We start from the raw sequence: 14,520 nt of genomic DNA, 5'->3' as shown, positions 1-14,520 counted from the left end.
TCCCAGCATTACTGCCCCAGAACACTACTCTTTGCTGCCCTCTTTTGCCCAAGCTGTCAGATAGGGCTCCAGCAAAGAGTGGTGCCCTCCAGGGAACAGGGTGCGACTTTGGACATAGACTTAAGGCAGACAAAGGGAGAAAAGAGGGGGACAGCAGAATAGGGTAAGAGTTCAAAGGTCGAAGGTTCGCCCAGCCAGAGGGAAGATACTCAATTGCGTTCTCCTTGTGTCCCGTTTTCTCATTTCATTCTTAAAACCCACTGGGTCAGCTTTTAATATGGAAAAGACAGTGAGGAAGCACGGAGTGTACATTTGAGAACCTGTCAGAGACACTTCAGCCCTGGGTCGCCACAGTGATGTTACACAGATAGGATGCTTTTTCTGGTCATTACAGGTCAGTACTACCGTACAGAACATTCTGTTTGTTGTGTACGCGGTACAGTATAATATCATATAGTTGTTGTTGTAGTGTTGTTCATTCCTTTTAAGGGCCTCAACAGTGCCTCACCAGTAACCCAGTAAAGTATTAACTGGGAAACTTGAACTCTAAATGCTCATTGGAAATTTGAGATACATGAGAGAGTATACCAAGAGGTATAGGGTAAGAACCTATTTGTAATTGCTCTCCTTGTGTTGATGACCTGTTTATTATAGTAATAAATCAGCACAGGGTCTGTGGTATTTTATTGATGTACCGAAGCTACATCAAGGCAATTTGCGTTGCAACGTGACTAAGAACCCTCCTAAGCCAATATATATTCTCCTTATAGCACACCCCCATGGGCCTCACTCCTTGACCAAGGTGTAGCATAGTATTGTACAGTACAGTAAAGTATATCATTAGTATAGTTGAGTACATTATATTATAGTATAGAGTGGATAAAATGAGTATTTACGTCCTGATGATCCTGTCACATAATGTTCCATTACAAAGTGGGATTTAAATTGAATTGTGATTTCTTTTTTTATATACCAATATACGATTAATAATGTAATATTACTGAAAAATGAATCACTAATATATTTTGACTAGACAAGTATTTACCACCCTGAGTCAATACATGTTAGGAACATCTTTGGCAGCGATTACACCCGTGAGTCTTCTCGTGTAGGTAAATAAATAAAAATCCTTATATTGACTTTGTCAAGGTCCTTATATTGATGGCTAGACAACAATTTCTTTCCACAATCTAAGTAAAAACTTTAATTTGGCAACTCAGGAAAATTCACTGACTTGTCTGGTTAGTTATTGTCCTGCTGAAAGGTGAAAGAGTGGGAAGGTGCCTGAAGAAGGATGTCCTCAAGTATGTTGCTCCATCCCATTTGTTTTAATCCTGAAAGATCTAGTCTTTGCCAATCTGGGACATATAAAGCAATGTCCGTCCTGTCCTGCAGCTTGGTTTAGAAAGAAGACTGTATCTTAGATTTGTCTAAGTGGTTTAATACACCATCCACACCATAATCATTAACTTAAATTGGCTTGAAGGGATATTACATGTCTGATTTCTCATAGTTACCCCATTACCAAAGTCTGCCGTCCATTATGAGACTTTTATAAAGCTCTATGGTCCATTTGAAATTGTGTTCCTGAATGAGTACTTAGTTAGTTTTCCACCTAGCATAATAACAAAGTGCCTACAGCCAGAAATGTCATAGAAAGTGTCTGTTAGTAATAATGTCGCTGTGCAGAGCTGATGCAGCTTTCTGTCCACTTAAGGACCAGCAAATTCCAAATATAGCTATTTCAAAGTACTTTGTGTGCTCCTGTAACAGACATTATACACTCTCAGAGTTCATGGAAATTCGCCCTTAAGAGAAAGTATCCTGAAACACAGCCTAAAGAAACTTATTCTGTGATTTATTAAAGTTCTTGCTCCTGAACTAATGTAGGCTTGCCTATACAAATATAGTACATTGATTTACAAGAAAATGTTTGAGCAAAATTTAACATATATTTTTTAAGTCATTTAAAAAATATATATACATAAAATCAGTTTCAATCCCACTTTTTAATACTACAAAATATGAAGAAATCCAAGGGTGACAATATTTAATTTGCCCATTGTGGTATACTACATGGTGTAGTATTGCCTACCCACTGTAGTATAATACTAAATAGTATACTACATGGTATAGTATTAAATATCCACAGTAGTATAGTACAGAATAGTATTCTATATGGTGTACTATTGTATATCCACTGTAGTTTAGTACAGAATAGAAATACTACATGGTGTAGTACTATATACCCACTGTTGTGTAGTACAGTTTAGTATACTATATGGTATAGTATTACATACCCACAGTAGAATATTATATAATAGTATACTGGATGGTGTAGTATTATATATCCTTTGTAGTATAGTACAGAATAGTATAGTAAAACCCTGTTTCCCAAAATGTTGGGGCGCTGGCAGGCCAGTTTCGCACCCAGACTATTTTACTACGGAGCCATGCTATTCTAAATTGTGCAGAATGTGGTTTGGCATTGTCTTGCTGAAATAAGCAAGGCCTTCCCTAAAAAAAATGTTGTCTGGATGGCAGCATATGTTGCTCCAAAACCTGTATATATTGTTTAGCATTAATGGTGCCTTCACAGATGTGCAAGACACCCATGCCATGTGCACTAATGCACCCCTATACTAACTGATAATAAGCCGGATGGCCCCTGTCCTCTTTAGCCCGGAGGATGCGGCGTCAACGTTTCCCAAAAATAATTTCATATTTTGATTTGTCAGACCACAGGAAATGTTTCCACTTCGCCTCAGTCCATCTTAATAAACTCAGGCCCAGAGAAGGCGGCCGTGTTTCTGGATCTTGTTGATATCTGGTTTCTTCTTTGCATGGTGGAGTTTTAACATGTATTTGTGGATGCAGCGCCATACTGTGTTCTCAGATAATGGTTTTCGGAAGTGTTACTGAGACCATGCAGTGATTTCCACTACAGAATCGTGTCTGTTTTTAATGCAGTGATGCCTGAGGGCTCGAAGATCACGGCCATTCAATATTGGTTTTTCGCCTTGTCTCTTGTGTACAGAGATTTCTCTGGGTACTCTGAATCTTTTAATGATATTATGTTCTGTGGATGATGAGATCCCCAAACTCTTTGCAATTTTACATTGACAAGAGAGATTCTTAAATTGTTGCACTATTTGCCCATGCAGTCTTTCACAGAGTGGTAAACCCCTCCCCATCTTTACTTCTGAAAGACTCATCCTGTTACTGACCAATTAACCTAACTAGTTGTGAGATGTTCCACCAGGTTTTTTTTAGCATTACACAACCTTTCAGTTCTTATGTTCTTCCTAGTGTTTAGGGTTTAAATGATTTGCATATCATTGCATTCTGATTTTCTATACATTTTACACAGCGTCCCAATGTTTTTAAAAACAGGGTTGTACATGGTGTAGTACTAAATACCCACCTTAGTATAATACAGAATAACACACAACTTGGTGTAGTATGATACCCACTGTAGTATAGTACCTGGTGTAGTATTATACCCACTGTACTATATTACCTGGTGTAGTATTATACCCACTGTACTATAGTACCCAGTGTAATATTATACCCACTTTAGTATAGTACCTGGTGTAGTATTATACCCACTGTGGTATAGTACCTTGTGTAGTATTATACCCACTGTAGTATAGTACCCGGTGTAGTATTATACCCAGTGTAGTATAGTACCTGGTGTAGTATTATACCCACTGTAGTATCTGGTGCAGTATTATACCCACTGTGGTATAGTACCTGGTGTAGTATTATACCAACTGTAGTATAGTACATGGTGTAGTATTATACCCACTGTAGTATAGTACCTGGTGTAGTATTATACCCACTGTAGTATATCACATGGCGTGTTATTATGTTGCCCTGGTGTGCATGGTACTGTTATTGTACTGATCTTAATGATGATTTAGTATAGGTTGTTGGAGGGCGAGGAGTTGGCGTCCTCTCTATTTACCTCCTCGCCATTGTTAGGGATTTGGTCAGAGTCGACGGGGCAGTTGTTAACATGTTTTGGCGAATACGAGTTGGTGATGTTCAGGGACTCGTCCCCTGTGAGTGGGGATTTCGAAGGTTCCTCTTTTTTCTGAGGGTCATCCTGTGGAACAGCACACATACGCTGGTTAGACACAATCAGATACACACAGACACACGTCACCCAGATCTACATTGATTGCCTGATGGGAGACACAAAGGTCATCGGGGTAGTACCGGGACTGGGTCAGCAAGCATCGACCGGATATCCTGTGCCAGTTAGAAAGTGTGTTCATTTGCGTGTGCATGTGGAGTTGTGTGTGTTTGTGTGTGTGTGTGTAGATGTTTGTGCACGTTAATGCTTGCATGTGCCTGAATGTTCATTTAGGTTCGCTGTAAATCCAATAGCCCTACAAATGTTCCCCTGTTCAATCAATGTTGCCATGTTACATGGAGCTAATGACGGGAAGGTTGCTTTGGGGCTGAAGCAGAATGACCAACGTGATGGTCTAGGCAGTGGAGAGCAGGCAGCCCAATAATGTCTCCCTTAACCCTAATACTGCAAGTCAGAACCAGAAGCCTAGAGAGCCAAAATGGCTGTCCTTATGCCTGTAACCACAGTGGAGAGGAAGAAGCAGCCAAATCATATATTAATGTCTACTATAATGGTTGGCCTGCTGAACTAAACGTTAGCCAGGGTATAGTGTGCAGTTTCCTGCTTAGTGAGGTTAAAGCCTATCCAGCTGGGGAAACTGGCAATTGTGGTGGCTCTGCTTACCTGACGGTAAAGGTGTCTGGGCATATACTCCCAGCTGCTCTTTGTTCTCTGTCGGTGAAAACCAAATCTAAAAGGGAAACTGTGTCCGTGTGTGTTACAGATCATGGAGACACTGATCTACTGGGACCGACTGATTCACACAGGTAGCCAGGATTAAGAGTTTAGGATGGGGTCAGGGCTCAGTCAAAGGAGTTGAAGGGGTTAGAGGTCAGGGGTTAGTTACCTGACAGGTAATGTTGTCATAGTAAGCCAGGTTGTGAGCGTGGGGTTGAGGGGGGGGCAGAGGGGAGGCACACAGCTTCCTTACATTGGCATTGGAGACGCCTTGAGCCGTGGAAACAGAGAAGCCATCCGTCTGCATCTCGCTGTGTGGACGGTAAAGACTGGGTGGAGAGAGGGAAGAAACAGGGATGACAGAGAGGCACGGGGGGAAACAGGGATGACAGAGTGGCACGGGGGGAGACAGGGATGACAGAGAGGCACAGGGGGAGACAGGGATGACAGAGAGGCACGGGGGGAGACAGGGATGACAGAGAGGCACGGGGGGAAATAGGGATGACAGAGAGGCACAGGGGGAGACAGGGATGACAGAGAGGCACGGGGGGAGACAGGGATGACAGAGAGGCACAGGGGGAGACAGGGATGACAGAGAGGCACGGGGGGAGACAGGGATGACAGAGAGGCACAGGTGGAGACAGGGATGACAGAGAGGGGTAAGCGAGAGAAAGAGGTTAGAGGAAGACATTTAATTTCATTCAAGTGAGAAACGTGGCGTGCACACAGTCATTCATTCTCTCAAACATGAGTTAATCTCAAAGATCGAGGCCCATATCTCTCTGAGTATAAAGGCTAAACCCTCATGCTGAACAACGGTATATAGGTCATCATGCTATGTCTCTCCCTCTGTCACACACACACACACACACACCCACACATACTCTCAGACTGGCCTACTCTCATCTGATTACATCACAGTTATTATTGCTGCATCAATGTCTGGCCTTTCCTGTGCCAGTCCCTCCTCACGGTTGCCTCCAGGCCTAAGCGTTTGCCTGCGTCCCTGGCCGTCTGTTCCCTCAGTGGCAAAGTGTGTTGACACATTTTATATATGTAAATTTTTCTCTCCACTGTCAAGGGGGGCCACAAAACAATATAGCTTCCTAAAGGTAGGGGGCTCCCTACCAAGTCTTTTTTAGATTTATGCTCGCTCTACAAATCTCTCTTCCTCTGTATGTGTCTGAGCTCACAGGAGTAAATTTTTCTCTTTTGAGTTACTTTCTGTATTGTTTCTCTAAGTAGATGCCGAGATGTTCCTGTTTTGATTGAATTAGTAGAGTGAGTTAGGTCAGACCACTACAAAATAGATGCCCCTTGAATCTCTTCCCTGTTTGATTCCTGGTAGTTTGGTGGATGTGGCTCTCAGCTCTCTAACTGTTGGGAGCAATGAGGGGATCCATTTCCTCTATACCATGTTTCTTATTAAAAAAAAAGTGTGTATTTCCAACCTAGTTGAAAAACCTTTTTAAATGGCTTCTCTCTCTCTCACTCTCTAACACACTCCCTTCTCTCTCTCTCTCTCTCTCTCTCTAACTCACTCCCTTCTCTCTCTCTCTCTCTCTCACTCTCTAACTCACTCCCTTCTCTCTCTCTCTCTCACTCTCTAACTCACTCCCTTCTCTCTCTCACTCTCTAACTCACTCCCTTCTCTCTCTCTCTCACTCTCTAACTCACTCCCTTCTCTCTCTCTCACTCTCTAACTCACTCCCTTCTCTCTCTCTCACTCTCTAGCTCACTCCCTTCTCTCTCTCTTGTTGTTTCTTGAAGAAACACCGAAGAAGCACACTAACCTATGTTTGCGGAGCCGCCTGTTCTCTCTCCTGAGGCGGTGAAGGCGTTTGGCGAAGAAGACAATGATGACAATGAGTAGGATGAGGGTCAGAGAGGCCACGCCCACGACGACACATAGCACCTGGAAATCTGTCACCATCCAATCACAACGAGAGCCCTTATTCCACACATAGTCCTGGATGTTACACCTAGAGAGGCAGGAAGAGAGAGATGGAAAGAGAGTAAAAGAGAGAGAAAGAAAGAGAGAAATTGTTTTATCTTATCCTCTAATTAGATCAACTAAATACAGGTGCAGTGGTCTCTGAAGAAACTCAGAGACCACTGCACCTTTTCCTTTCCTTTCCAAAAAAGCTGAAAAGGAAGGTTTTGAGTGAGGAACAGAAGCGTTCTATTTGCAGCTGTCTCTAAATTTTAACCCTTCTGTTCCTCACTCAAAACCTTCCTTTCTGACTTTTTTGGAAAGGAAAGGAAAAGGTGCAGTGGTCTCTGAATTTCTTCCGGAGCTGTATATGTATTGTGTGTGTGTGTGTGTGTGTGAGGTCAAGGCAGGACATGACAGAGGAAGTAAAATTACCTGTGCATGTTTGTGAGTGTAAGTGCGTGTCAGTGCTTGACATATACAAGACCAAGGTTTAGGTTACGTTATGGACATATGGACATAAGTACCCCCTTAACCCTCAAATCAGGCTGCCTTCCAGGTGTCACCGTCTATTTCAACTGTCCTACAGTACATCCTGGCTTTTGTCCTACCTTACATTGTCCTGTAATATATAGACCATTATTATAAACGTAATGGTTTGATCCCTGAATGCTGATTGGATGAAAGCTGCGGTATGTGACTTATGTATGACTTTATACCGTGGGTATGACCAAAACATTTATGTTGTAATGACATTGGTGAAGGGTTTATAATATCATCAGGCACCTTTTGCGGTTTGTGGTACCAGTTCGTGTGTTAACATGGCCGTGTGTGTGTATTACCTGCAGAATGCTCCTATCCCCGTAGCGATGGTACACACTCCTCTGTTGAAGCAGAAGTCCGGCTGAGCGTCACACTGAGACACACACTCCCCACCGACCTCTGACCTCACAAAGCCCAGGCCACACCCTTCTGACCCCTGCGGAGGGGATGGAAGAGGAGGGGTTTGAGACTGTGAGGGGGGCTTGGGGTTGTCGTTTCCGAGGGTAAAGGTCGGGACAGGGGATCCGGTGAGCGATGGGTTCTCATCTTCCATGTCCGCAGGGGGGGTAAGGGTCGGTTCGGGGTCAAGGGTGGTTTCGATGGCGGAGAGTTCATCATCTGGGGACAGGTAGTCGTAGAAGTCTGATATGGTCCAGGCTGTGGGGTTTCCCTCACGCTGTGGCAGGGGCTGAGGTACAGCGGTCAACCAATCAGAATCAGATAAGAGGTCCGGGGTTAAGGGCTGGTCAGAGTTACGGAACTCCACCTTGATGGCGTCATCTGAGTTTCCTGGAATCTCCGCTCCCGGAAGCTCTTCTCTGACAGGCTGATCGTATTCTTCAGAAAAGTCCAGGTAAGGGTGTCTCCAGTGAGACGAGTCACGTTTGGTGGTCTGGAGGGGAAGTTCAGCACCGAGTCCAAACCCTAAGCCAACCAGTTCTGAGTCTTCGCCACTGAGCATCGCCCTCTCCACAGCGGACAGAGATGATTCGCTCTCCTGGACTTCCAACGTGGGATTTCCTGTCAAGTAAGACAGAAACTAGAATCTATCAGGATTCACACACACACAGGCACAGATTACTTATCTGGGTAGTACGTTGTTTTTCTTCGTTTGAAATCTTACAAAATAACTATCTTAGACGGATTGGCAAAAACATTATCTTTCAGCATAATAAGAAACAATTTGCCAAGACGATAAGACATACTTAGCGGATGTCTGCAGATGAAACACTGTATTATAATGGTCACATCAGAGCAACAACCATAAAACAATTTAAGCTGTGTGAAATCAGTTAGACAAAAGGTAGACAAAATAACAAAAAGCAGTTGCCATTTGCACTGTATTTGCCTTCATTGCACATCTATACATTCCACTTGTAGCATACACTATACTTAATACTCGGAAATGTCCTGCCGTCTTCTATTTGCACTTCTGGTTAGATGCTAACTGCATTTCATTGTTCTGTACCCGTAATGTTCAATGACATAATGTTGAATCTAATCTAATCAAAAGATGAGCTATGGCAAATCTTGCAAAAAGCATGGAAGAAATTACCATTCTAAGATAGGCCACACAAAATACTGACTTGTTAAACAGCATGTTTTTGTTATGATTTATTGTATTAATTTGCCTTTTTCTTTGCAATCTTATATAGGGTTTATCTGGTGTTTTTTCAAACAAACACTGCTTAGATAAATGGTTTTAAACAATCTGAATTTGAAGACGTTTACACAATGTTTTTACATTTGGATGTGTCAGTGCCTCAGAGTTTCATTCATTTAAATTATGATTTCATTTGCACTTATCTAATGTTTTGAAATATGTCAAAAATAAGAATACATTTTCTGGCCTGAAAAAAAGTTTGCCGCCAACTCAAGACAGCACATCAACCAAAGAACAACATTCCTACTGTGAAGCATGGTGGTGGAAGCATCATGTTATTGGAATGATTCTCATTATTAGGGACACAGGCCCTTGTCATGACATAAGGGGAGATTAATGGAACAATCTACATGAAAGTCTTTGAGGAATACCAACAGTCCTCTGCTAGAAAGCTCAAACAGAGACAGAGGTTCACCTTTCAGCACGACAGTGATATGAAGCCAAATCTACAGTGGAACGGATACATGTCCTTAAGTACCCTGGACAGAGCCTAAATCCAAATCGAATGAAACAAATGTGGCATGAAAATTGCTGTACAAGAAAGGAATGGACAAATATTGCCAAAACATTGCACAGTTGTTTGAGGCTTATACCAACTAACAGCATTAATTGCTGCAAAGCAAAAGATGGACAGTCAGTTTTGTATTTCTATTTATTTATTTTTTTTATGATCACAAGAAATCCCCTTTAAAGTCTTTCGTATATTATGTGTAAAAAATCTGATAAGAAAATATATAATTTAAATGCACAAAACTCAGACTAGACATCATGTGACTGAATGTGAAAAAGTTCAAGGGGTGTGTAGACATTCTATAGGCACTGTATGTGAGGCAGAAGCTGTGTGTCAGTGTGGATTAGGAGCAATTATGTTCTAACATGCTCTACTGACCACAGATTAGATTAGGATTACAGCTACAGCTATAGGTTAAATACTAACCATGGAGAAAAACTCCCAGCATTCTACTGACAGGGCCACTACAGGAGAGGAGAGGAGAAAAGAAAAGAGGAGAGGAGAAGAGAGGAAAGCCATAGTAACATCAGTAACCATAGAAACAGGGCTCTGGCTACTGTAACCTGGTTGGCTTGGCTGTGATTGGTCAGAGCTCAAACCTAACAACCTCTCCTGGCAGGAAAGCACAGGATCATGGGTAGCTACACCAGTTGGCCACTAATACACACATGCGCACACGCACGTATAGTGTGAGCATGTGTTGATTAATACATTGTGACAGAATGTTGCTCTCCTGGGCTACAGGGCAGATTGACCTCACAGGGTGCATCCTCACACATTCCAATACACACTGTAAATACACACACACTCACACACCCACACACACGCACCCACTCACGCATACACTCACACACAGGCTATGCAGTTGAACCTTCTTCTCTTCCACACTAATGCGTGTGTATGTGTGGGTTTTTCTGAATGTGCAGGCATGTGTGTGAGCATCCAATCCTGAGTCACTGTGTGTCTGATCCAGGTCTAACAACACATGTGAAGACCAGAAGTCAATCCAAAAATAGGAAAACCGTACAATTTGAACTTAAAGTGAAAATTGAGAAAACCTACATTTCCTGTTCATGGGCTAGGTTCAGGGATTGATGTAAAAATGGGTTTAGTAATGGAACAGGGGCCAAGTTATAGGGCATAAGGGTCAGTGTATTAAGATTAGGGTAAGGCGATAAGGAATAATTTTTCTGGTTAACACAAAAAAAAAGTAATAATTTTATCACATTTTTTGTGTTATGTAGGACAGCACTGTCCTGTTGGCTAAATAGCTTAATAATTGATCAATGATCAATACAGAAGCTATCAGCACTCGTTTACAGTGTAAAAATCAATAAAAAGCCAAAGTTCATTACGATCACTAACACACACATACACACACACACTCGATACTATATTCTATTTTTGTCAAGTGACACACTCAGACAAAATAATTACAGCAAAACAGCAAAGATCACGGTTGGGAGAAATGTAACCACTTTTTTACGGATTGGCGGGAACCTGACCATCCACAATATAAAGGGTATAGTTGAAACTGTATACATATAGACATAAGCCTATGTCCAAATACAGTTGGTTTTTATGTTCTTATGTACAAACAATATTTGGAGTATCGATAAAATACTAATAACCGTTGAAGCTCAAGCAACAATTAGAATACCATTATACATCATTAATTATGTCTGTTATGCCCAGGTTTTCCTACGTTTGAGGTAAAATACTTAACTCAAAAATGCCCACAGACACACAAAGCCACAGACACACAAACCAACAGACACACACACACACACAGTGGTCTCCTTACCGTGAGCTGACAGAGAGAGGAGGAGGAGAGACAGGATTAATGACCAACAAAACGAGCGTCTCTCCCCGTGCGCCATACCACCGTCCTGGAACACACACCGGTACACACACCCCACTACACACACACCGGTACACCTAGTCAATCAGCAGCGCGGACTCTGTCAGGAGCGCAGTGGGTCTGTGTGTGAGAGTTGGTATGTGTGTGTCTCTGGGTGTATGAATGTCTGCCTGTGTGTGCATGAGGGGTAATCCAAGCGTAAATCCCCTCTGTGTTCAGATCCGTTGCCGGTGTGACACGGCTGCTTTGTCTGTGGTCAGGAGGCTTTCTGGTCCTTTGTCTGTCGCTTTGGTCTGTTCCTTAGTCTGTCGCTTTGGTCCGTTCCTTTGTCTGTTGGTTTGGTGTGTTCCTTCGGCTGTTGGTTTAGTCTGTTCCTTTGTTGGTTCGGTGTGCTCCTTTGTCTCGTTGTTTGGTCTGTCACTCCTTTTGTGCTCCTTTGTTGTGTATCTTTCAGTAAGCGGGTCCTCTCGCCACAAAGACAACAGAGTTCTTCCACCGACTGTCTGTGCGCACACTCACCAACACACAGGTTCAGTGTCTCACATGCACAGACAGATGGACGGACAGACAGACAGACAGGTAAACAGACAGGTAGGTAGACAGACAGTCAGGTAGACAGACAGACAGGTAGGTAGACAGACAGACAGGTAGTACTGACTGGATTGGTATTGTAATCACCCGGTGGTACTCCTGTGCGACATGAGGCACTCTGATAAGCCTTTGTGACTGTGTTGCTGAAGCACTACGCGTGCTGTTACACTGTGTGTGTGTGTGTGTGTGTGTGTGTTGTGACAGAAAAAGTGTGTCAATGTGCCAGTCTGTTAATGCCTACTGCACATCCCCATTAGTTCACTTTTTCATGTCCCTCATTTTCACGTTGGTGAGTATGCGTGTGTGGAAGCATGCATGTGAATTAAGAGAGAGAGTGCGATGGAGAGACAGAGAAAGAGAGAGAGAGAGAGAGAGAAAGAGAGGATGGGTACTAGTGTGTTGGACAGAATTCTGCTCATTAAATGATTGCTTGTGCATTAATGTGTGTGTATGTATGTATGTATGTGTGTGTATGTATGTGTGTGTGTGTGTGTGTGTGTGTGTGTGTGTGTATGTGTGTGTGAGAGAGTCGGGGTAAACGGCATTAAGATGGGGGGTCTTTAATCCTCTTAGAGGTTTGGGAAGTCAGGGTTCCAGACAGGGGCATCTGCTCCCCTCCCTCCCTCCCTCCTCATCCCTTACCTCTCCCCCTTCCTGGAAAAAGACTCCCGGCCCACAACTTTCTTATCCAGTTCGCAACTGCAAACAAGGGGAGTGCAGGGCTTTTACATAGTGGAATAAAGTTTGAACTAGCCAATGAAGAGAGTCAAGGTCCTAGCGTATCTCAATCTTCTGTTCTTTCTGTCTTACAAGAAACTAGTCGAAAGAATGCCTGCCATGGTACCCATAACATGTTGACCCATGGGCCAGCAATATCACTCCATCTCCTCAGCAAGGATGAGAGGTGTGGTGATTCTGATACACAACGGGGATACCCCCCAACACAGATCTAGCATCGCTGAATGATTGGATGATTGCTTTCTTTTTTTTTTTAAGATATCTTTCAGGCATTTTTTATGCTTTGTTTAACAGCAAATGGTTGAAAAGGCAGAGATTTGTTGCTGAATGAGTAGTAGGTAGGATTCAGACCCACAATCCAGTGACATATGTGCACTGGAGGCAGCAGATTGGACTCCCGGACCCTCCCCCGGCCAGACGATGGTTGCTTTCTGATTGACTGCTGGTCCCCCCCAGCCAGACGATGGTCGCTTTCTGATTGACTGCTGGTCCCCCCCAGCCAGACGATGGTCGCTTTCTGATTGACTGCTGGTCCCCCCCAGCCAGACGATGGTCGCTTTCTGATTGACTGCTGGTCCCCCCCAGCCAGACGATGGTCGCTTTCTGATTGACTGCTGGTCCCCCCCAGCCAGACGATGGTCGCTTTCTGATTGCAGAGATCCCTGTAAGTGAGATAACAGTAACCAAGTTATCTATGGTCACAACATTGATAATCCTTTTTTAGGAAGTTAATCTAGTCGTGGTACCCAGACAGCTCTCTGAATACTGTGGAGGAGACTTAAACTGTCCCAGGCAGAGTATGTGCGCTGACTGGAGCAGAACCGGAGTTTAGAACATGAGTGAGAACCGGAGTGAGAACCGGAGTGAGAACCGGAGTGAGAACCGGAGCGAGGATGATTTGGCTTAACAACAATGCAGAAACGTTCCCACCTTTACTATGGGAAAGATTCATGTTTTTTCCATGATAGCATTCCTGGCATCTAGAAAGAAATCATACACACTGAGTTCACATTTGAAAAAAAAAAATTATTACTAGATGCTCATCATCAGCAAAAACACCAAAATGGCTTTGAGACGTTCTCTGGGAAAAATATGATCCAACTTTTTTCTGTAACAAAACATTGTCAGTCTACAAAACTCACAAACTATTGGCCATCACAAAGTATTTCCATATGATTGAAGAGTCAGATCTGTTACCAGGAAACTATTTTCTTCTCTCAAGGAGCTCATCCCTGCTCCAATAGTCAAAAACCCCCAATTCACCCCCTCCATGCTGGATGGTAAAAACGTTACTATAAGTATTTGTAATATCTACACATAGGTGTCTTCTTTTTTTAAATATTTTTGTAGGTTTTTCCCTTTGTCATGCATTTTGGTAGGTTTTCCTTTTCAAATTATTAGAAGTAAAAAAAAAACACCTATATAGATTTATATATATTGCTTTTCATTCTTGCTGTTAATTTAAGAATTTTTTTTGTAAAATATTATTCAAATCTAATGTAAGAAGAGGCCTTTTTCATTGAAATCTGAAAAAAAATTACTTTCAGGGGTTACAAAAAGGATATTCAGCTGTTATATAGGAGAACCCTTTAAAGAACACTTTTTGGTTTAATTTAGAACCTTTTCCACAAAGGATTCTACATGGAACCCAAAAGTGGTTCTTCCGGGAACCATAAAGGGTTCTATAGCGACAGACGAAGATCCCTTTAGGAATTCTTTTTTCTAAGAATGAGAGGAAAAGATGCAGAGGAAGGTATGGTTCAATGTGTTGTGTGTGAACAGATGGTTCTCACACAAAAAACTGCAGATACATTATGGCACATGCCAGAGAATGTGTTTGTGCTCCTAATGAGTAACCCAGCTT

General features: G+C 42.7%; 1 protein-coding gene across 1 annotated transcript; it reads right to left on the bottom strand.

Annotated features, from left to right (window-relative positions):
* Positions 1–3,137: 3,137 nt before the first annotated feature.
* Positions 3,138–11,353, bottom strand: LOC105012478 (chondroitin sulfate proteoglycan 5). The gene is made up of 6 exons (XM_010873349.3): positions 11,271–11,353; positions 9,893–9,930; positions 7,592–8,312; positions 6,610–6,798; positions 4,986–5,145; positions 3,138–4,108 (listed from the first exon to the last, which is right to left on the bottom strand). The coding sequence occupies exons 2-6, from the start codon at positions 9,912–9,914 to the stop codon at positions 3,920–3,922; spliced, it is 1,281 nt and encodes a 426-aa protein (XP_010871651.1). The 5' UTR covers positions 9,915–9,930; positions 11,271–11,353; the 3' UTR covers positions 3,138–3,919.
* Positions 11,354–14,520: the final 3,167 nt, after the last annotated feature.

This window comes from Esox lucius, chromosome 10 (assembly GCF_011004845.1).
Source record: "Esox lucius isolate fEsoLuc1 chromosome 10, fEsoLuc1.pri, whole genome shotgun sequence".
Taxonomy (NCBI): Eukaryota; Metazoa; Chordata; class Actinopteri; order Esociformes; family Esocidae; genus Esox; species Esox lucius.
The sequence above is the reverse complement of the archived record's forward strand: the minus strand, read 5'-3'. Positions and strand labels throughout refer to the sequence as shown.